The sequence below is a fragment of the Embiotoca jacksoni genome, unplaced genomic scaffold, assembly GCF_022577435.1.
Source record: "Embiotoca jacksoni isolate LCO1_2020_lvr unplaced genomic scaffold, fEmbJac1.0.p SCAF_5, whole genome shotgun sequence".
Classification (NCBI taxonomy): domain Eukaryota; kingdom Metazoa; phylum Chordata; class Actinopteri; family Embiotocidae; genus Embiotoca; species Embiotoca jacksoni.
In genome coordinates, this window is record NW_027185403.1 from 4686279 (window position 1) to 4710536 (window position 24258).

General features: G+C 40.8%; 1 protein-coding gene across 6 annotated transcripts in view; it reads left to right on the forward strand.

Annotated features, from left to right (window-relative positions):
• Positions 1 to 24258, forward strand: part of diaph2 (diaphanous-related formin 2) — a 370474-nt gene that overhangs the window by 76063 nt on the left and 270153 nt on the right. For all 6 annotated transcript variants that reach the window (XM_069170528.1, XM_069170529.1, XM_069170533.1 and 3 more), the window contains one exon: positions 17741 to 17880. In XM_069170528.1, the coding sequence (XP_069026629.1) occupies positions 17741 to 17880 (140 nt within the window). The remainder of the gene's footprint in view (positions 1 to 17740; positions 17881 to 24258) is intronic.

Genomic DNA, 24258 nt, shown 5'->3' on the forward strand with positions numbered 1-24258 from the left:
CCACCATCTCTCCAAACAAAAATTCCATTATTGTGACAACTCTGTGAGGTGTTTGTAGATGCAGTGACAGGCAAGTCATACTCACTCACCACATTTCTCTTCAAACCTAATCTCCAGCATGGCCTTGCTCACCCACTGATAGGCAGATAGTGGTGGGAAACGGCTGCTGATACACTCGCTGTCACCAGCCCCACTTGGAATATGTCTTCTCTCATTAGCATTGACTCTGTGCTTTGGTTTATAGTATCTCGCTAGTGACCCATGAAAGATGAAGTTAAGGCAGGGCCATGAAGCTCAGTAGCCCATGATTGCATCAGGAACACGTCTGTCATCACTACACCAGCTAATGTTAGCTCTAAATGGTGTTGCTCTACATAAAGCCATGTGTATAGGTAGTAGGACTCAGGGCGTATTTAATATTTGTGGTTATTGATCGTGGCCCCTGTAATATAATTTCACCACCCGTTTTCCTCTTAGCAAATATTGGGGTTAAAAAGTAACCCTCACCCATCGTAAATCCTCTTCTGTTCCCCATCTGTTTCATTTTCATAGCGCTCTCTCTGTATCTCTTTCTCTTTCTCCATCTCCTGTTGCCCATTGGGCAAGGGCCCGGAGAGTAGAGTTCTTTGGCTGATGGAATTTTATAGTTGGCATCTAGGCATGCTCCTTCATTTCACTTTTATCCTTGTCAGTCTTCAGGCAGCCCAGAAAAGCTGTCTGTACAGGAAAAATCATAAAATTCTGTCCCTGTCACCAGACAAATTTAGATAACTAATTTTCAGATCAAATTATAAATCTTTTAACTTGGCTGGCTGGGTGACTGTCTGTCTGGCAGAGAGTATCCTTTGAGCAGAAGTTTGAGCAATCTTTGCCTACTCATCATTCCCTTGGAGGAGGCATATCAGTCTGTGGAGGCTGGCAGGGGTGGTGGAACCAGACAGAGTTACGGTCAGCTAAACCAAATGGAATGAGATGAAACGCTGAGTGATTCTGGGGCAAGTAATATGTTCATGTTCTATTACACACTGGCATGATTCTAAATCAGATACCAGTAGCTTGTGCTACTCATCTGGAAGGTTTTGTTGGAGAGATGCTGTATGTGTGTCGCAAGGGATACCACTGGAAAACATACATGACTACCTCTGTCTCCTTGCATGCGAAGAAATTAAGACACGTACAAAGTAATATATAATGCAGAACTATATGTATTGTGTTTATGTGTGTGTATGCATACACAAGTGTGTTCTATGGATGTGTGCGAGCGTATGAATTGGTGAGATGCTGAAAAGCACTCACCTGGAGAAATCCTCCTGCATTTTTTTGCATACTTATTTCATTAGAGAGAATCTGTCATGCATCCTGGTACAGCACTCCCTCATGCTGTTTTTTGGAGACAGAGTCTGTATTTGTTGAAATTATCAGTTCAATAGAGCTGAAGATGCCTCCCTATTACTTCCACTGAAGACTCCTCTCCTAGTCATCCACCAAACCTCGCCCTTTCTGTCCCCCTTATCATGCTTTGTTGTCTGGTTCCCTCGTCTGACATACATTTTCTAATATCAGAAATCGTTCGAGCATGTTTTTTTTTTCTTCATGGTGATGTGTGCGGTGTTCCTACCATACGAAGCTCTTGAAATGAACTTACTTTGGAGTGCCAATAGGTTTATCCATGAGGAAACGTACATCACACACTCACATGTGCACACAAGCACAGAGACACACATGCACAGAAGGAATTTCTGCCTTCCTCCGCTTTGAAGCTGCCATACCAGAGCTGCCTATGTGTTACTAAATCCCATTCTTAAAGAGCATTTTACCCCCCACGTCTGAGAGGCCCTTGGCATTGGCAGCGAACACACACACGCACACACACACACACACACACACATTCACAGCCACACACAAAGGCTCATACACAAACACAATCTGCATGCCTGATGCAATGTTCAGTCACTTGAGCAAACAGACACATTTGGGTACATGAAACAGCACTGCAGTGTGTCGGCACTTATTAGTGAAACGGTACTTTTACACTTGCACTGCTCCTTTTCATAGGTTGTTTACTATACACAACAATAGGAAGGAAGGTTTTACTCTGGATTGTTACATTACTGAACTATTGTTTGAGTATTGCCTCGTTTAGATTTTTTTTTTTTTTTTTTTCCTGTTGTCCTTTGAAGAGTGATGTATGACAGCAGGAGCTCTCACATTGAAACCAGAGGTTTTCAGAGAGAAAAGATGAGCATCAGAGAGACAGAGTTATAGGGGGATAGTTGGAGGGATGAAGGAATGCAGTGGCCCCATGAAGCACCTGGAGCTGGTGTTACTGAGAAATATGGTGTGTGTGTGTGCATCTGAAATCCTGCTGGCTAGCCTTTGGCATAGTCTGCTGTGTTTGTTATGTACAAGCCCTGTGTGAAAATCACCTTCACCCACTAAAAGACACCCAATCTTTTGGGCCATTGCTAGTCGACATAGCTTTTTGAGCCCCTTACTTCTGTTCCATAAGAAGAGTACAACTTGAGCCTGTTGATTGCAGTAACAATTCAGAGATTTAAATGGTAAACATTTTAGAAGGTATACCGCATGCATGAGTTAGACACGCAAATCATCTTTCCTGATCTCTACGCATGAACTCTTTTACCTCACATTACCATGTCTTTCAGGCAACAGAATCTATATGCTTTAATATTTTCAATAGCCTCCCCTTTCTTAGTTTCATGCTAACCCTTCGTTGGTAAAGTGGAATGTGAATAAAGTAAGAGAAAAGCAGTCTCTCCACGTGTCCCGTCATATTTTGGCGCGAACACACATTGGGCAGCGTCCTCAGCCATCGTATTCCTCTGTGAGCTGCCTGGATCAACAGAGAGGAATGCAGAGATGGAGCTAAGACATAGAGGAAGAAATGTCATTACCAAGCGATACCCCAGGGTTTAGCAGTTCGCTGCAGAGGTTAACTGGTCTGGCTGCTTAGTGTTAGTTGGCATGGCTACCATTTCCCAAGATATTTTTGGCCTTCTCCTGATATTCTCAATGGTCTTCCTGCAATTCTCATTCAAAAGGTGGCCAACGGAGGCAACCCGCTGTGTTGAATCGAGTGGTGAAGAAGCTCCACGCGCATCCATCTGTTGATGTCTATTCTCATGAGACCGCGATATCCTTATTTCCTTCTAAACATGAGATCACTTGAAGCATGAGACGCTGTAAAAAAAAAAAAAAGTAAGAGACTCTTTGAGGGAAAGGGTCCAGAAATAATATTATATTCTTATAGCAATAATAATAAAACTCCCCATCTCTCTTTTATGACTCTGCAATAAGTGAGTTGTTTCTGCATCTCAGTACTGAATAGAGAATAGGTAGGGGAGGCAGCACACAAATCAGGCAGGCAGGGGCCCTGGTCTTTGATGAATGTCTCTATCTCCAGGCATTAGGTGTTCTATTTTTCATAGCAGGCCCTTTGGCCATGCTGGAGAGAGCTTGGGCCTCACATGCGCATTCGTGCAAGGCGCCACAATCCTCAGAGATGGTGACTAATCCAGGCCTACTGTCTGGGGGCGAGAGTGGCCGCTACCAGCACAGCCGAAAGGTCACACCTGTCAGAGTGTGTGTGTGTGTGTGTGTGTGTGTGTGTGTGTGGGGGGGGGGGGGGCAGAAAAGGAAGGCAGCACTGTCATGGCCTATGCTTGAAAAGGTGCAGCTTCATAGTGCCTCAGATAGTTCAGCTCACAGACACATGTTCGGACACACACTGACACACAGGTACACACCGTCTTCGTGTGTCTGTAAAGGGGCAAGTAGCTGTTACTGAAATAATTACATTTCTTCTTTCATTTGATCCTCTCTGACTAATTCTCCCACTCCAGAGCAGAGTCTCACTGGCTGTTTTTCATTTCATATTTTGCACAGGTGAAATATTTAATTAATTCACCCAAGGTCATATAATATGTTCCCTGTATGCCTGTTTTTTAGTCTGTTGAATGATACTCTGGTTTAATTTTTAATGGTAACATTGATATAGTTCAAGGATATTGTATTTTCAATATCTCTTTGGTTAATATTTTGCTAATGGATTAACCATGAATCCAAATAGTAATATTCCTATTTTACTCTTTGGAATCTAAACTGCCCCCTGTATGTAGCACTGGAACAAAGCTAGACTTGTTTTAGTTGTCATTACTCCCTACATATTTCTTGTTGCTGTGTACCATAGATGTGTTTTGCATTTTGAGTTGCAGATGTTATCCTTATGGCCTTCCACCTCATTGACTATCCATTTATCTTTCAATTAAATGAATGTCTGGTCTGTTGTAGGAACTTTTATATTTTCTCTGCCAAGTAAAGAAATGCATGCTCTTGTCTTCTGTCTTAAAGCCTTGGATGCTACTTTTTCCTGCTTTTCCATGTAATGCTGCACTGTTGACATTTTACCAATGTTCCTGGCGCATGGGAGGCACCACCGCACCTCACCATCAGCTAGGCAGCATGCCATGGCTGGGGCATCAGCCTCAATTCAACAGGCAAATTAATCTTGCTTTGTTGGAGTAGTCAAGCCTGACCTAGGAGAGAGTTCGTTTAGCTGTTGCTGTGCTGATGCAAGTGCTTTCTCTGGACTTTGGAGCCTTCATTTATGGGCTGTTAAAGATCTCTCCATCTGTTATTAGGCAGGGCCCGGATACAGACGCCTTGATGAATAGGTATTTCTACTACTATTGAATGGGCTGCAGTCTCTCGATGGAGACAAAGTAATAGTGTGGATATTAGAAGAAACAGTTTTTGTTTCCTGAGTCCTCAGTGATTTACACTGCCAGCCAATTATACTTGATTAGAAGGGGAGCGCCTATTCGGTTTGGGACATCAATGGAGGAAATCAGATTGGTACTGCGTTTTTCTCTTTTTCTCGGCAAATGTATTTTGATATTTTTCTATTTACATGTACACAAAGACACAGCAAAGCACATACATACACACTTGTATCCACCTTCCACACACACACACACACACACACACACACACACACACACACACACACACACACACACACACACACACACACACACACACACAGTGTTCCACTTTCAGTACAGATCACCTCTCTCACCCTTATCTGTTAGCTGTGCTGTCTCTGTGATGAGAAGATAATCCCTCAGTATGGGTTTTTCACGGGAAGATATTTCATAGATCATGTTTTTCTTCTGATGGGGTAGCACCAGACAATTTGAAATCCTATTTATCTAGCTAACAGGGAAGAGGAGAGGAAATGTATCTGTGGTTATTAGAGATGAGACAACCCCAATGCAGACATGAGAAGGAGATCAAAGCTGACTGCCCTGGAAATAATAACTGAATCCAATGTACCCAACCCACTGCTTCAAGGTTCAGGAAATGCAGAACTTTTTCTTCCTATGTCGGTTTGAATGCGTGCATGCTTTTTGTGTGCGAATTGATGTGTGTTTATCTGGTCAAACCTCGAGTCTATTCCCATTTACAATCCTGTCCAAGTTGCGGGGTCAGTACTGCAAACACAAACATGAACGTGGATTCAAACACACTTTCAAGCCACCCATTCAGCTTCTGGCAAGGCCCGTCACCATTCTCTCAGGACTGTCATTTTCATAAATCATGCTTGTCCCCTCCATCAGAATCTGCCCACAGAACCTGTGTAGGGATTGGACATCATTAATGCCCCTGCCAGATCATTTCTACTTGAGCCCAGTTTTTGTCCTCAGTCATCCTGCCTATTTTTTTTTTTTTTTTTTTTTTTTACTCTTTGTTATTTATTGCACATTGCATTTCTTGGCACTTTGTTCTTAGGCTGGAGAGGATGACCAGGAAATGATGGGTTGTGAGTTTTGTGTGTTGTGCTGATAAAAGGGCAGACTATTTCAGATTAAATAAGAAACATTCCAAATTGTTGCATTTATTTTGTTAGCAAAGGAATGCATGTGTTAAGTGAATTAGGATCACCCCACGGATCTTTACTTGATACAGTCTGCACAAATGGCCTCATACTTTCTCATCCACAAAGTCAATGAGTCAATAAGTGGCCAAACAACATAGCAGGCCCTCCATACACAGAATTTGGATTTCAGTGTGTAAACTTCATTGTGTTTTCACACATGCAGTACAGGTGAAGATGGATATTCTCAAGGCTGTGACCTCGGGTCATGCAAGGGTTTGTGTACCACTCTGGCACCCATCAGTACAGAACAATAGGGCCAAGGCCAAGCCAGCAGAGCTTGATTACCCTCACACAGTGGAAACCAGCAGTCAAGCAAAAGGCCAACAGCAGGAGGTAAAATGGAGGCCAAAGCAAAACTGTACTACTAACAGGAGTGAAACAGAGCTGGAACCAGTTTGAAATATTACACACACATCAGCAAACAATACACGCCTAAATCACAGCTACGAGATTGAATTAGTACATGGGTTTTAATAATTCATCTGTCCATACATACATGCATGTTTTCATGCATATACTCATATATGGTCTGACCTTGTGGAGTGCAGCCAGATGATTGTTAGAGAGAGCTGTGAACAGAAGTAGAAGATGGGCTCTGTTGACCTGATTGCTGACAGCAGCATAGTCTGTGTCGATCTTTAAGACAGAGAGCGAGCAGACACAATTGTTAGATGGGGAATAGTTGGGCCGGCACTGTATACATTTTTCAGTTTCTCAAATAAGAAAAGCTGATTTTACAGCCGTTGTAGCTGGGTCTGTTCTGCTTTGATGAACCAGTACATGTGAATTCAAGAATGGTATTTCGGTGAAGTATGTATGCATGTCTAAAGAAACTAATATAGGACACAGTCTGTGAGAAATACCTATACACCACCCATCGTATAAGACCACGGCACTCACTGGACCACAGAGGGACCCTTTGTAAAACAGCACCCATGTACACACCTATTTAGCTGTGTGTATAAATTATTTTGATATAAGTCTTATGAGGTAAAAAAGTCAATGCAATATGGTCTGCTCTCATCACTATTCCTTTGTAGCACTCCATTAGCTTTCGGGGTAAGTCGTGCATCCTCCGACTTCTGGTTGAGGGTTCTGCTCAGGATCTGTTGCCTCACGTTGTGTCTACACACATAATCTCTCCCAACTTTTCAAGTCAACGAAAGGTAATTGAAGGTTTTTTTATTCTTTGAACGAGGATTGTTATTTATTTGAATCACAGGGGAGCAACAGGAGAATGGAGGAATATCAGATTAACCTGGACCTTTTGCCCCCATAGTGTGTTTGCCCAATGTATGATTTATGAAGGTTAGTCCCTAATGGAGAGGGTTGCTGAAGAAGGACGAAGGAGCATAAACAGGACACACATTAGAAACCAGCATCAGCACTCGCGCTCATTTATTCATTGTTTCAGCTTTGTTTTCCTATCTTCAGACCTTTTTTGTAGTCCGTCTCCAAACTTTTAGTCGGCAGTTGCAGCTCTTGGCTTCATACCCAAGCTCCCAGAGCTGGATACAAGAGCACAGAGTACAGAGTTCATTAGGCCTTCACATAGCAATCAATGCAGCAGAGACCACAGTGAAAACCTAAATTAGATCCTGTGTGACTTTACCTGCTTACCAGCTCACTTGTCAACTCCCTCTGCCACGACACTGAGAGTACATGAGCGGGAAGCAAGTGCTCAGAAGGCTTCTCATGCCTTTCAAGTTTTCTTCAGTCATTATTTGTCACTTTATTTAACTGTACAAATGTGATCACTATCTCAGCTTATCTACATACAAAATACCTCGTGTCTTTGTGCTTTTGGAGAACTTTTGGGACAATATCGAGCATCCGGCTGACCTTGCATTGATTGGTGAGTGGTTGCAGTGTAGTGCATTATCTTGAAAGTAGTGTGGGGGAGTCAGTGCAAGGGCTTATTTTTAGGTTGAGTAAGTGGAGAAAAAAATCCATAAGCGTCTGTAAGGATCTTGCTCACAAACCCACATAAAATCTGTCCATCAGCTGTCTTTGATACCCTGCATTATTTGGAAATGCATGTTAAGGCAAGGTGTAAATATACGCAGAAGGCATTGGAATCAGAGCAGATCAGTCAGACCACATTTTGTGGTAATCATGTTTGCACTGGGATTAGATCTCAACTGGGTGTAAATTCAATTTGGCCCGTCGCTCTTCCTGGTGGGTCTCCGAAGATGCACGAAGTCCGCCACCACTTGGGGCTCTGGTCGCCCGTATCTGTGCCCTCATTCCAAACGGCAGCGTGTCCTCCACCACCGCCACCACCTCCACCTGAGAAATGCGTTCCCGGCGGCTTGCTCCATGGGCTGTGAGCCTCGATGTCAGGGTGCGAGTTGAGGCCATTGCTATGTCCTTGCACGGTTACCCTCCGTCCACGCCCTCCACTTGAGTGTAGCAGCTTCACCTTGGTCGGTTTCCGTGCACCTCGGAGGAAGGAGAGTGCAAGCATTTGGCTCAATGTTTCCTAGTTTTTATCAATGCTGCGATTGCAACTTTTTTCCACTGAATCAGGCTTGATATTTGTTCAATTCACTTTTATTTGTATAGCACCAAATTGCAACTTAAGTCTTCTATGGACATTTTACATAGCAAAGTCAAGACTACCCCAAGGTATATGTGAATGTGTATCTGCATTTGCAGAATAGCCAATGGGAAAGTTCTTTCTCTGACATACTTTGGCCTAAAGCCTCCGTCACGGGGTTGAATTTTTAAAGCCTGAGTGCAGAGCCAAGAGGAGATGCTGACATGTAGTGTCCTCCTAGCCCACTTGAATAACACTATTTTTAAAGGATGGAAGGATGGCTCAATGGAACCAAAAGATAGCAAAAAAGACGGCCCACCCCAGCGTTAACACCACATTTAACTGAGTCGTCAGTTCGAGTTTGCTTGTTTTTCATGTTGAAAGACATTTTCTTAAATGACACGGTAAATCACACTTGTAATAAACTGCTGCAAATAGACGTGCAACTTCAGACTTCTCACTGTGGCCAGTGTGCAGTCAATTTTACTTACTTTACTTTTCTCACTCTCTTCCACCTGACTTTCAGTGAGCTGGCTGACATCTGCTCCTATCTTTATAGAAGTGTCATTGAAATTCAGTGCAGACACGAGTCCTGCAAAGCACAGGGAGAACTGCTAAGGGGAATATTCTCCACCACCACCACCACCACCACACACAAGCCCAAAAAACTTACATGTACAAACACAGGCTCACAGGCACGCACACACAATTGTGTGTGCAGACCCATATTCATTTATGTGCTCATATACACTCGCACACAGGCCCACAGAGATGCACAAAATTGGGAAATTTGTGATTTAAGCTTTGCAGCTCTTGTCAGGCATTAATTAACTGTGGCATTAGTGGCCTTTACTTAAATATACACACAAAAATGTTAAAAGAGAGCTGAAGTTAACCGAGTAAGATTCGGGTCAACTGTTTAACAATATATGACACCCCCCGCGCATGTGGCTCTGCATGCTTCGGGGTATGTGTGCACAGAAGTGTTGCTTGCATTGGGATGTGAAAGTTGCTACAGAGAATCAATAGGGCAAGGCCAAAGTGGTTATAGGCATTACGATTCCAGGCCCTGAAGCAGAAGATCATGTAGGAGCTCCAAAACCACAACTTTTTCCATAACCATGAGTGGGCTTGTTTCAGGAATTTTTAAATTGCTGGCCACTAATTCCCTAATGTCAACAGATGTATTAATACATGTGCCCCTATTTAACCCAATGCAACACCAAATAAAATAAAAGTTTCTTCCATTTTATTTTGAACTTTTTCGTATTTAAGTATCATACGGATTCTACACACATTCTAACTTACGTATAGAAGGCTCAGATCAATTGGATTGTGCATGTGCAGTATAATTGCACTTCATTATAACCCCTAAGATAGAGTGAGGACATGGTAACACAACCCTCAACTATTTACTCTGAGAACGCACAGACAGCAGGGTGCAGAGCAGGGGATAGGAGTGAGCTTAAATCAAAATTAAAACATATCACACAACTCTTCTCCTGTACACATGTTTTTATTCAGTCAATGACGCATGAATAAAACACAGGGAGAAGAGTTGTGCCGCGTAATCTAATTTTAATGGACAATATCCTTACCTACCATCAAATATTATGGCACTATATATAAAGGAGTGACGATTAAATTGACTAAGTACCCAAGAGACAGGCACAGCATTGATTAACAATAGAAATATAATTAATTCGGGAAATATCCAACATTGTATTTCATGCATTATTATACATACATAAATATACAACTGCTAACATTGTTATAAGGAAAAATGTGAAAAATTGGTTTCTGCCAGAAAACAAAAATCACTGAAATCATTGAATCCTCTCTGTGTGTGTTGGTCTGTTGTAACTGTAGCTCTTAAATGTGTCAATATTTTCTTTTAAATATGTTATTCTTATTCTTATTCATCACACCATCCCTCTCTCATCTGGCTTTTATCCTTTTTCTTTTTGCTTGCCACAAAGTTCAGTCTTTACTTCTGGATGGTTTCCATGAGTGTTCAACATCATGTTTCATTGATGTTTTCTTTATTACACAGGCATTTGAATTTCATCTTCCAGTCTCATCAGTTTAAAAGGGTTAGAGCAGTTCAGTAGCTTGGTGTTATTTGCATCGACTTTCAATGAGTGGTTTTTGGAGTTTCCGTTTGACAGTGGTAGACTTTGGTTTTGATTTTAACCTTGCTTCACTGATGATGACTGCTTCACCCCTTGTGGGTCGTGTGTTGATAAGGAATCCAGCTCTCCTCGACTCAATATTTTGGCGTTGTGGATATCCTTTTCCTACTATTTGAAACACTGATGATGGCATACTGCAGGTCAACTTTCAGTGGGATTAAAGCCAAGGGAGTCTGCTGACGGTGCCTTTTGCTCTGCCCTCACCTTGTTCACAACTGGGACGCAGAAAGTCAGACGGACATGTTTGCTATGTGTTTGTGTGTTTTTCTCCAAAGCTCGAACTGTCTGGCGTGGGTCAAGCTAAAGCTAAAGGTAAAGGTGTGAAAGAGAAAGGAAGGAGGTGAGACAATCACCCTTGTTGTTAGGCTGGTAAAGGTCAAGGTGGAAGTATCACAAAGAGGTTAACCTTGAACTGACTTCTACTTTGACTTTGGCAGGATTTAAGTTGTGAAAGGTTGCAAGTATTTTTCATAATTAGTGTTACAGCAAAACCTGCCAAGCAGCTGCCATATTACACAGTGCAGTGAAGAATTATATACATCATATATGCTATTCTTACTCATACTAAGACAATCGTGTTATTTGTGACGTAGCCTCTGGCAAAAACAAAATCTTTCTTTCAACTGTCCAGAAGTAGTTAGTCTTAATGGAGCTGAAATAATACCTTTTAATTCTTGGTTCATAATTGCCTTAAAATGTGGTTTTCCAGAAGCACCTAAATGCCCTTCAGTAATTACTGCAGTACAACTAAATCCTAAAACCTTTCTGTTTTGTTCGAAAATGTTAAACCCTTTTAAAAGAACATGGCCTCTCTTTAATAAAAAACATATCCCTGTATGAATTCTACCTCTGAATAAATACATCTAATATTTATTTTGCCCTATGGTTGAGTTGCTCCATGTTTTTTTTTGGTCTGACCTTTCAATGTATTCATGCATACACACTCCAGCCACACAACTTTAGAAGCAGCACTCCCCTGTGTGTAATTGAATTACCTTTACAAACTATTGTGGGCATCTTTGTGTTGAACTAAAATAGGAGTGGAATTATTTAATATCCTCATTTTTTGTGGTCGCTGCTGTCACCGGGTACTCTTCTTCCAGACCTTGGGGATCAGCACAAAAATACACAAACACCACGATTCCTTGGCCACTGCCCAGTGTTTCTCACTAAGTGAACGCTGCAGTGTTATTTTCAACCAGCCTAATACCTCACTGCTTCTTACTTCTCAGTCTGCTGCCCTGTTGCAGTGAGCTTGTCTTGTATGGACACAAGATATAATGCCACTGGCCTGATTATTGAGAGAATGTTGTAGGCCTAATTGTGTGTTATCAGCAAGTTGTTGTTGACTAGACATAGGAAAATAAAGCAGCCTGTACATATATATATATATATTATTATTATTATTATTATTATTTTTTTTTTTTTTTACCACAACTGGCAAAAGATATAGGAAGACAAATAAATAGAAAGCGGGAGAAAAAAAGCCCCTGGTGTGTACAGAGAAACACATATGTCTTTGTAGCTGTCACACAGGGTTCAAAAACACCTCACTATGGAGAGACAGAAAGTAAAAATAATGAATAAAGGAAGAAGTAAAAAAAAGACTGAATTGTAGATGGACGATGAGAGAAAGAGATGAAATACTTGGCCACATGGTCTGGTGGGAAATCCCCCACTGAGCTGGGAGCCCTGCGCCCTGGTGGCTAGATGAAATGTCTTATCTGCCAGCAGCAGAACTCTGTCCTTTAAGTAGGGCTAGGGAAAACTCATTGTCCATCCAACCAGCATCTCAACTGATCCGTGTTCCCGTTGACCTTTACCGTGACTGCTGTCACACTCCCATGCCAAACTTTGGATTGTGTTAAATGTAGGATTGTTCATTTCATGTGTCGTAACATCTCTCACATTAGTCTCTTTGTGACTGCACTTTGCAAACCTTATTTCCCTGTGTGGTTGTGTTGACAGCATTGTTCATTGGTCCTGTTTGTATCATAAAGGAAAGTGTGAGACGTGTGACATTTGCTTCTACCTGTCGCTAGACTGTCTGTTACCCATTCTCGTGGTATCATTTCTCTCAACTAATCTACCAACCCCTAATGAACAGGAAATTAAGTTATAACATGGCTATCATGCAGCTGGATATGCTCTAATTGCTCAGATTCTATCTTTATTATTTTTACATAGAGCAGTAGGGTGCTCTCGTAATTTTCATTAATTACACACAAAGAAGCAGTAATTAGATTTTTCAGTAATCTATAACTTTTTGTCTGACTTTTTGGGGGTGTAGTAGGGTGGGGGCCATGTGTTTTAATGTTTGGATTCATTACGTCCCAAGAACAGTGTCATACAAGTATCAACGTTTGGTACCCAGCCCTAGTTGGTAGTCAACTTCAGCTACGAGGAACGGATGAATGAGACGCAGCAAATGTATGGCTTCTTTTCAAAACTGATTTATTCAGAACAGTAAAACAAGCAATATTTAGATATCATCATCAAGTTTCATCTTGTTACTGTTTCAAATTCAAAGAATCAAATCAGTGAAGTTCTATTTCTTTCTATCTTGGTATAATTTGCTTCTCCGAAGAGTTAGGTCATTGTCTGACATCTGTGCCCTCGTTTAAATACCATGCAGTCCATGCACGAGTTGTGTAGTTCAAATGAATACAGTAATGTAATGATTTTGCTTTTAGAGAAAGCACATGAATCAATCATAAAGCGCTGGATGACTTTCATGATTGCTATTTGAGGAAATCTTTAAAACATCACTTATTAATTGCTCCTCTAAACCGCATAACACTGGAGGAGAATTGGGGAAAGATCATTTTATAGACTTTAATAAGTGTGTGTGTTTGAGAGAGATGGAGAGAGCGGGTAGCACGACCGACTGAATGGAAGAAGCATGTCCAGCCGGGAACTCTCTCCCAGCGCTAGCTTCCAGGCCAGGCATGTTACTGCTTATGTAGTTTTCCAGTAAGCCGACAAAGGGGCTGAATAATGTATTTATCAGTCTGCCTGAGTGTGCAGAGCACTGGGCACTGAGGAAGCTGCCAGCTTGTTATAGGCTCATTACAGGTGAGGATGACATGTGGAGGTGCAGCCGCATTGGCATTGTCTCCCTGCCCTGCCCTCGATAGAAGGCGCAGCACTCTGTCACTCCCCTATGGCATACAGAAAGGGAGACTGAGGTGATAGAGGAGGAGGGAATGAGCCTCGATGCTCCCCTAACCCCCCCAAAATGAAATTGACAGGCTCGCTGAAGTAATTGCTCCCAGCACTATTTTCTTTGGCAGGAAATACTGTTATCGACAAATAGGGGATTCAATAAGCGGCAGGAGATGAGGCTCTAGGCTGTGGTCAAAAGGCTGTGTCTGTCCTCTGCTGTTGAGGTTGCAGTGTCTCCTGATGTTCCCTCTCTCCTTTGCCCTTTCTCCCCCATACTCTTTATTTTTGTATCTTTTCCCCTACTTTTTCTATCGCCCTCATACTCCCTATGCTTCATTCACTTTTTACGTCTCACTGCTGCATCGCAAACGCGCACCATCTTTCTCCCCATCTCTCCATCTTCTCCTACTCTCATTCTCCAGGGTCTCTTTTGCACCATTTTCTTCTGTTGACCATTTTTGCGAGCCCGACGGGGAAAACTCTATTACCCAGTGGTCAGCAGGTAATCCCCCGCTACCCCCACCTCACTCCGCAGATTGTTTCTCCGCTGCCAGTATGGTGGTAATGTTGATATTATCCCAAAGGATCCTATTGATTTGGGCTAGGGTCATGAAAAAGCAGTTCATGGTCAGTGTCTTTGGTTTCCAGAGGTCAGAGCATGTGGTGAAACCAGAGCTCTAGCTTTTCTGGACATAGTGGCATGCCTGCTGGGAACTACTGAGAGCTAAGTATACAAATAAAAAGTGAGTGATGTATTTGCCTCTCACTGCCCATGACTGAGGAAGTACTGTTCTGAAAATGCAGTCACATAATCAGCCATATCCAGTCGTGGAATCACAGTAATATAAGCTGCATTTTTATATTTGAAATAACGTGTTTTTTTTTTTTTTTTTCTCATAAGAGTTACAGTATTCTTGTGCTATGTGTGGGTCAACATGTTATTTTGGTCTTGGTTAGTTTGCAGAAAGTGCATATATTTACTGTTAAATGTTGAATGTTTATTAGTGATGTTGAAATTTTTGTGTATTTTGAACTTGAGATCTTGCAGGCCGTCTTTTGCAAAACCGCTGAGTATATCTTATCAAACTCTAATGCCAGCGAAGTCAAGCCTTGGTGAAATGGCAGACAACCGTGACTTTAATACATCTCATCTCCCATTATCTTTAAAGCTTTATTCAGCTGAGGCTCCGACATACCGCTTCTCCACCGTCTAACCACCCGGTTGTTTAAGATTTTATTATTGTCTGAACTGATCAAGTGCAGACAGCAGTGCGTTTTCTAAAACCGCAGGCCTTCTCTACAGAAAAAAAAGATGTGGTGATTTGGCTTCTGTTATGGTGCAACACTCAATACTGATATTTTTCAGAAGACAATCATCATTTTATACCAACTCCCAACAATGTTCAGCCTGACAATCTGCCAGTTCCAATTGTTAAAATTTCCCCTTCTACTTTTTGAGGACAGGTAACTCTTACATGGACTGTATGTTGTTCCTTCCTTCCTGACATGATTGGATCCATGATTTCTAATCAGCTGTTTAAATGCTCAGTTCTGTAATCTTTGATAAGTGATCACGCTCCATAAGGATTAATTTCCAGTCGTTGCATCCTACTAGGCGTAGATCTCAGGTTAATGTAAAATTTTGGCGCACTCTTTAACCAATCGGCATTGACCTCTTTATGCGTCAAAGCTCTACCACTGCTGTAACTACAAAAAAACACTTGACTTTGACATCATCACAGTGAACCACTGAACTTGGCTGCTGAGTGACTGAGTGGCTGAGCAGACGTTAACGCGAACAGGGTTTTCAGACAATAATCACAGCGAAGACTGAGGCTCTTAGCAATAGTCTGGTGGAGCCCTGGTAAAGCATTAGCACTCAGGGTGTAATTGTCATGGTTATATCCACTATAATGACACCTTTACATCCCTGTCTAAGTTAAACCTTGAAATATATCTCTAGTGTTTGGAGCGTCTGTCTCATCGTCTCCATCAAATTGAAATTTCACATCCTGTCTATCTGGTTTTATCAATGTCTATTATTTTCTTACGTCTTTTAATGTAGCTGTTCTACAGCTGTCAAACTTAAAAAAATAAAAATGAAAAAAAAAAGAATGTAAAATCGTGTTTGGCAGAAATATGCAACAGAGAATTCTGTGATTTGTAATGTGAAATCTAGATAATAATGAGAAGGATTCTTATCTCCCCTCTAGCCTAATAACTATCTTCATTCAGATAAAAGATCAACCAGTCACTCCTCCACGTTCGTCCCAAAAGCACTTGAGAACAAGATGAACAGTGTGAGTGTTCATATAGATCAAGCTGAGAAAAATGGAGAAAAGACAGGAAAGGGATTTAATAAAACAAAAAACAAAATCTAACTATAGTTTGGAAAACTACAATTATTGGAAAGTATACTCTGAGGTTTAACTTCTTTGATATTTTTTTTACAAGTATTGAAATCACAATATCACAGCAGAATATTTTGAAAGCCATAGGAGAGAATGATAGTAGAAAAAAAAGAAAAGAAAGATGTTTCATCTATGTGTAACAAAGAGAGTATTGAAAGGAAATGTACTTATAAAATGGCATTCGTAGATTATTTTTCCTACTCACATTGACAAATACATAAGATACTATAGGGTCTGTGCGATTACATATCTGCTAAATAATTAAATATTGTAATTGGTTTTGGCAGGGATCCCTCCTGCAATTTGAGGAGTGTCATTCTACATCATCCTTCATCAAATACATATTTATAATGGAGCCAATCAAACCATGAGCTCAGTTTAGGCCTAATAATTATTGGTAGCTTGCTGTTCTTCGACGGCCTCTGGTATGCACCCCTGCCCCCGCAGAATGAAATTTCTTTCATGTTGACTGTGCATTGCAGGAGAGCAGCAGGCCTCTCTTTTCCCCAGATAAATGAGCAAGCTTATTACTTCCCAAACTGCCCATTAGCGAAGCTCACTTTGTGGGGAACCAGCAGTCCGGGGATGACTGCAGAAATTATGATTTTGACTAGCAGTCTGGTTTAGGCATATGTAATGCCGTTACCTCATTTCTTTTGTATGATGCCCTCACTCAACCATTATTTTAACAATGGAGTCTAGAAATTCCCAAATTATTATAACAGATTTGTTGTTAGAGCTTATACAGGTAGAGGCCTTTTTATTTTTATTTATTTTTTTATTTTTTTATTTTATTTTTATCGTTTGACTGCTTTAAAATTATGCCAGGCCAAATATAGATTCATTCAGTTTATTACTTTGGTTTCAAGATGTAACCCAATGCATTGCACAACGCTCAAAGTACTTCAGTGTGTGCTTGGAGACTGAGTGTAAATGTGTGTTTCCCTGTTGTGCTCAAAGTGTGTGCCTTGCTGCCAATAGGTAGTCTTATTGTGTAAGCATCAGTGTAGCAACATGTCCCAGTGGAGATTATACACAAGAATCCATTTACTTCAAGCGGGAGCTGATACAGATAGCATATAGTGGCTGTGTTTGGCTCACTGCGAGGATAGTCCATCATTAGAGCTTTGGCTGATTGAGAAAAAGAGAAATTGACTGGCAAATCTCTTCCTTTTCCTAAAACAAAGAAGTTATGGCTAGCTTTTATTACGAGCACCATTGTTAGAATCCAGATTAAGTCAAAACAAGTTTCAACAATTACACCTTCATATAAAGTCCTCTTTGTGGTATTGATGAGTTAGTATTTCATTATTTGACTCAATATAACAGAAAATGTAGGTTCAGTAACCTGTCTCTGTTTTAAGGAGGATGTTGTTTGAGTCAAATCTTACAAGTCCTTCATCGGTGTTTAATTATTATTGCATTACTATGCTGATGCAATCTAATAATTGTCTAACTGATGTTCTGTTTGCAGGGTGGACTTAGGAACAGCAAGCATGAGTGTACACTCTCATCCCAAGAATATGTCCATGAACTGCGCTCTGGTATCACAGAAGAAAAGCTGCTCAATTGCCTGGAATCCCTCAGAGTGTCTCTTACGAGTAACCCTGTCAGGTGAGTAACTGAAGTTTTTTCCACTAGCTGCAAACTGTGAGTTGCACCAGGGGAGGTTTTCTGACAGATATTTGAAAATACCATCACTTTTTGGGAGTACCTCTTATTATTGGCAAAATGATAGGTTTGTCAAAATCAAAAGAAAGCTCACTGTGAATTGTTCTCATGCTCACAACTACAGACTGCTGGAATAAAGTGTCATGCCGCTGAGCTGTGAAGGATTAGCTCTTTCTGTAGTTTTATATTTTACAATAGTCACAGTACAAACACACAATGTGATTATGTCACTGTTTGTTAGTTTATTCACAAAGTTTTCCTCTGGTTATTTCTACATGAAATATCCAATTGAGAAAAACTCCTTGCAGACGCAATATATTTGCAATCTGACCTCAGCAGTTTTGACCAGTATAAAAAAATTATGCTTAATGGAAATTGTATAAGTGTTCCCAAGATTAGCAAGAACATGTTGGGAAAATGGTTTCATAGTTGATTGTACAACACTTTTATTTATTTTTTATTTTTAATTGAGGTAAAAATGCAATGATATTAACGTAAGATTAACTTATTTTTTGGTGTCGCCCTGCTCACACTTTTGAAAAAGCATACTAAATGTGTCTTAAGGATACAATGGCATGTAATGTATTGTGCACCCAAAAGCTATCCTGACTACAGTGAAGACTCACCACACAACACAGGGGACTGACAGAAAGCTCAGACTGAGTGATGAGGAACAAGGACAATCACAAGGTGTATGGAAAAGCATTAAGTCATGGTGTCAAGCTGTGTGAGGTATAATGTTAATTTTAGATATAAGTCTCAATGAAATTGTAATGCAATGTGGGTATGCAAAGGAAACATATGATTGAACTGAATATTAATACATTGATTGGTATGACACTTCCTAAGTATGAACAATGCCCTGTCAGCATGTGTAACTCAGGTGCTGATGTTGATCAAGCGACGGAAGTTGGGACACTCACAAAATGTATAGCTTCCGCCTGCTCCATGTACGTGTACGGTGTCCAGCTTCGTTAGCCTTCATCAGAAGCAGTCTCATAACTTTTCGATCAACCCATGTAAGATCATTAATATGTTAAAAATTTACAAACGTTTATTTTACAATTTATTCCTTTGTCTATTTATTTAAAAATGATAAAATGCAGCTTTGATATTGCCTATTTCAAATTATTCAGAACATTAATATTACATTATTCAGATCTAAGTGGATTTTTTTTAACGGAAGTGCATCGGACCTGCTACTTGTAGATCTGTCAGACAAGAAGAACCACAGTTTACACATTTAAACTAGCACATATAATACAAACAACAACAACAACAACAACAACAACAAATAATGCCGACCAAATGAGCACAAGCTGACAGTCACTGGGAGTGCGTGTGCTATTCCAAACTGCTCTGTCTAAAGATATCTAATAGATAATGAGGTCTAGGAATCCAAATCAGAAAGCCAGTTATTCTTAAATAGCACATTGGCCTGTTTCATGTGCACAAACCGCCTCTCATCTCACCAAATTAAAGATGGTGGTATCATCTTTTCTTTAATCTATTGTGAATTTATATATATATAAAAAAAAAACAATTTCAGATTTCCCCCCTTCGTTCTCTCCTGAGCTTTGTTCGGCTCGAGTCATTCATTCTGAGGCCTCAGAGATTTTTCTAGCCTCCTCTGTACTTGTTACCCAAATTCTCTGCTTTTGTCCTGTAAATGAGATCTTCCATTTAATTTGGTCCCACTAGTGCAACGGAACCCTTAGTGACAGCAGATCATCTAAATTATTTACCGGCCCACTGTTGAGGAGATGTTTCTTAATGTGAACCAATGAGTGGTGCATATTAAATGGTCGTTGGATAGGTGGAATACATTTTTATGTTGACCCTGCGCACAGAGACGATCTGCCGGCACAGCCCCAGATAAGCTTTTATTTAATCTGTTTGGTGCCACCAGCATTACTGCTGCAACCCTGTATTAACCAATTTGGAGGCAAAGACAAAAGAGTTGTGTGCTGCTGCTAAAACCTTGCACGTTCACCACAACAACAGATGCTCAGTAGACCCATTTATACATGGATATGGATACAATGGGCATTTTCCAATGATTCATCGGACATTTCTTTTGTACAAAGATATTCGTTTGGCTAACAAGATAAAAAAAAAAACGAAAAAAAAAAACATGAGGTCTCCATGCACAAAGAAAGCATCGATATCTAGTGTGTTAAGCTTAACACATGCACGTTTTAGGATGTAGCATAGCATAATGAATAGCTAAGTAGCGAAGTAATTGTCCCTCGAGCAATTTCCTAGCTGTGAAGTCAGTGTCCAAAATCTCCAGCAAGCTGTGGGGAGTCAAGTCAGCCTTTCCACTCAGAAAGGCCAACCGACGCCGAGGGGTTGTAACTGAGGCCAGGCTTGCCCTGTGGGTGTTTTTAAATGGCTGAACCTTTGACCGGCATATGAGGAACCCGTGCTTTCTGAAGGAGTTGCCACCCACGGATGGCTAAGCCCATCCAGCGAGGCACCTTTGGGTGTGTGTGTGCTGAGGAGGAGTGTGTAACACAGGTCCCCCTGCTCATCTTTACGCCTCTTATTGTTTCTCTCCCGGGGAAAGTGACTGATTATTTTCTTGAAGCATGGATAAGGTTACTCCTAATTAATATGAATGTGCTTAATTGTTATGGATCACAACACACAGGAAGTCTGCATTTGACTCCACTATGTTAATGTGACCTTTGTACGCTATGCAGTTATGTTATCATATACTGGAAGTAACCATGAAGTAGGTGCCAGAGCAGGGCATTCATGTTCACACCTTAGAATAATGATCGTCTGGGCTGCTTTTCCATATTGATATTTTGGGGAATTCATTAAAACTGTAATTTTGATTTAAAGAAATTTGCAACTTTGTAAAATTGTACAAGTAGTAATCAATACTTATTGATATATACCAGTAAGTGGTACATAATGTGCTACCATTTATTTTACTTTGCTGAAGGTGCCTCACTGTTTATCATACTGAACAATATTTCTGAATGCAGAGACAAACTGCAGTAACGCTGATGTGCAGCCACAGCTGGTTACTGTCCCACATCCCGGTTCAAAGTGGTAACAAAACAGACACTATGAGTGTGAGTTTGTATAAATCTAGAGCACAGTATTAGTCAGTGCTCTAATTCCTCATACAATTTATACATAGAAAGAATCTGTCCGATATATGTCCCAAAATCCAGAGTAATGTGCAGTATACTCTGCCAAAGTTTTAGGCCCAAAAAGTAAACTGTGAACTTTTCTTTTATTTATCAGTTAACCTCATATGAAGTGCAATAAACAGAAAGCTGAAAACAAATCAATATTTCTGTGTGACCACGCTTCATGGTACTTGGCAGGTGTGTTGTTCCAAGCATCTTGGAGAACTTGCCTCAGTTCTCCTGTGGATTCAGGCTGTTTCAGTCATTTTGGGCACTTCACGTAATTCCAGACTGACTTTATGATTTGACCCTGTTGATTCTGAAGCTTACATGATTAATATTATTGAGCTGTCCAACAATGAGATGCAGTGTGTCCTTTTATTTTTCTTCTTCTGAAACTTAAAACTCATTCATACAAAATAACTAGTTTTGCGGTCTCTTTCTGTACACTTTGGAGATTTTAGACTTTGCTCAGAGTTTATTTTTTGATTTTAATCAAAACCACTATCCTCCCTCATTTAGTATGAGCCATAATGCTGTCTGCTGAAATGAAAGTCTTGCCATCAAAGTGTTGTTGCTCTTCACAGTGAGTGCTTACTACTGCTTTTTGTTTTTCCTCTGATGTTTGGGCAGCCTGCTAATTTGCTCCCACCGGCCTGTGTTTGTCTAATAGTTTAATTGGCTGGGCTGTGCACCTGTTTGGCAGCACAGGTGGCCACAGGGCCATTGTGCTGAGGGCCTTATCTCCCAGGCAGTCTCACACAGGTGTGTGGCATGCAGCCTTTGCAGATCCACCCACAGATGGCATTGCCTGGAGCATCCGCTGCCTTCTCTGTCTCCACTCTCTTCTCTTCAGCTGCCATGTTTTCCACTTCTCTTTCTGTCCGAATTTCCCCAGCCAATTATTTATTCTCTTGTTCATTCTCCCCCCTTTTAATTTTGTCATTTGGATCCTCGCTTCTTAATTTAGAAGTGTCAGATTGACTATCCACTTTTCATTAATTTCTTAATCCACTGACATGAAGTGAGATGCCAACTTACAGAAAATTACAACCCTCTTATTTCTCATTCTGCTGGAAAGACGTCTTGGGGTGTTTCAGCCCAACCTTATTTTTTCTCACTCATTTCACAGCTTCTTTTCTCTATTGTGCACATGTGGGGACATTGATAAGATCCATTAAAAATATATCAACAAATGTAATACTTCAGTAGTCAAAATACACTTCGGTTTTCTTTTTAGCCATCAAAACAAAAAGTCATCAGCTTCATATCATGTATGTTTAAATGTGTGTTTCCATGACCAGCCATATCCTATATTTTTGTTCAAAGCAGTAAAGTAAATGTTTCTCTGATCTAACCCTGCTGTTGCTCCATCAATAGACTTTCCAATATAGAAATAGGAGAGAGGTTTTGGTGAGTCTGGGCACAAGAGCTCATATCCATTGCCCAGGCTTTAGAGTTCCCTCTGTTTAGCCCCCAGCATTACACTATGACTCTGTCAAATCCCAACAGGGACTTCCATATTAGATCTGCTAGCTGTCAGATCCCTAAGACATATTTAAGCAAAATTGAACTGGGCTCCTAACTTTTCATTATATGAAATCTTCATGGTACAAGGCAGACATTACCTCTGGTGCATTTTCTTGTGGGGTCTTTTTTCCGGAGGCGGGAGGCATTTGCTGACACCAAAGTTTCTCTCTCTGTCTGTATACTTAAGGTGTGGGCTGTTGTGATGATCGTGCTGCTCTGCCACACAGGGCGTCTCTGAGTCTGAATCAGTCTCACCAGCTTTTCTCAGTTGAATGCTTGCAGCTGAGCACTAAGGGTTGCATGGAACAGTAGTAATGGGCTTTTTACGAGCGCTGGAGTTACTATGCCTGCTAACATTAAGTTGCTTGTCCTCTTGACTGTCTGTCCTAATGCCCAGCATGATTAAGCATTTAACAACACAGTGAGGGACACTGACATTTCAGCCAAGTACAGTGGTGATTGCTCCTCATATTATAAGTATAATACATAAGTATAAAAAAACCCCAATTCATATTCTGTGTGCAATTTTTGATTGTCATTGTATAATAAACCATTAAATGATCTGAAACATTATTTTGAGACAGTTAAACTCCAGTAATATTATACATTTTGATTGAAGTTGATAAAATAAATACTGGAACAAGTATTACTCTACTTGATAATGATTACATTTTATGTGTGTGGCAGAAACTGACACAGTAAAACAACACACTTACAAGGTGTCAAAAAAGCTACTCACTCAGCATGAAACTTTTAATAGTAGTAGCACGAACTGGTACTCTGATATGCCTGCATCAACCTCCCTTGGCCTTTTCTTTCTACTGTGTGCATAACGGCCAATTAACACCAGCACAGAGGAGCATATCCATCTGTCCTTCTGCTATTGTGACTGTTGAAACAAATATGAGCAACTGACCGTCTCACAGGTTGTGTATAACACCCTGGACAACTTAGGCCTGAAATCTTGTCTGGCACTGGCGCAAAGTGTGAACAGTGGCTCTCAATACAACTGCAATGAGTTGACACTGCACTGATGAATGACTTGCGTGAGGGTTTAGATACAGGAGACATCAATGAGGCCGCTCGGATTCCTCAGAGATTAATAATCGTTTCAACTCTGTCATTTTTTTATGTGGAAATATCGTAGTGAATCAGCCATAATTGATCCGCTTTGTTATCCTGGATAGTGCTTTTGTAAGCTTAATCAGACTTTATGTCGATTGGGGTTATTTTTAGAATAAAGCATTAAAAAAACAAAACAACAACAGATGTCCTCAGTGAATTTCAGGGGGATGACCTCTCTCAGGACAAACGACAGCCTGCCGCCTTTGAACTTCCTGGATCAAGGACCATTTTCTCCCTTCCCCTCACTTTGTAGAATAATGGCAGTTTGATTTCCTGCCATGGCGATCGAGGTTTAACATCCTCCAGGAAGGGATGTGGACGGATGGAGGAGAGACACAACATGTCCAAAAAAACTGCTGTTGCCGCAGCAAAGAAGCAAAGTGGGGGTTTAAAGCTTTGCAGTGGGGGTAATTTTCTTTGCATTTTGCAGCGAGACTCTGCTGTCTACACTCCCAGTGTTGTTACAAACCACTCTCAGCTACCCTCCAGTCCTCAGAATAGTTTGCTCTGCCACTCGCCG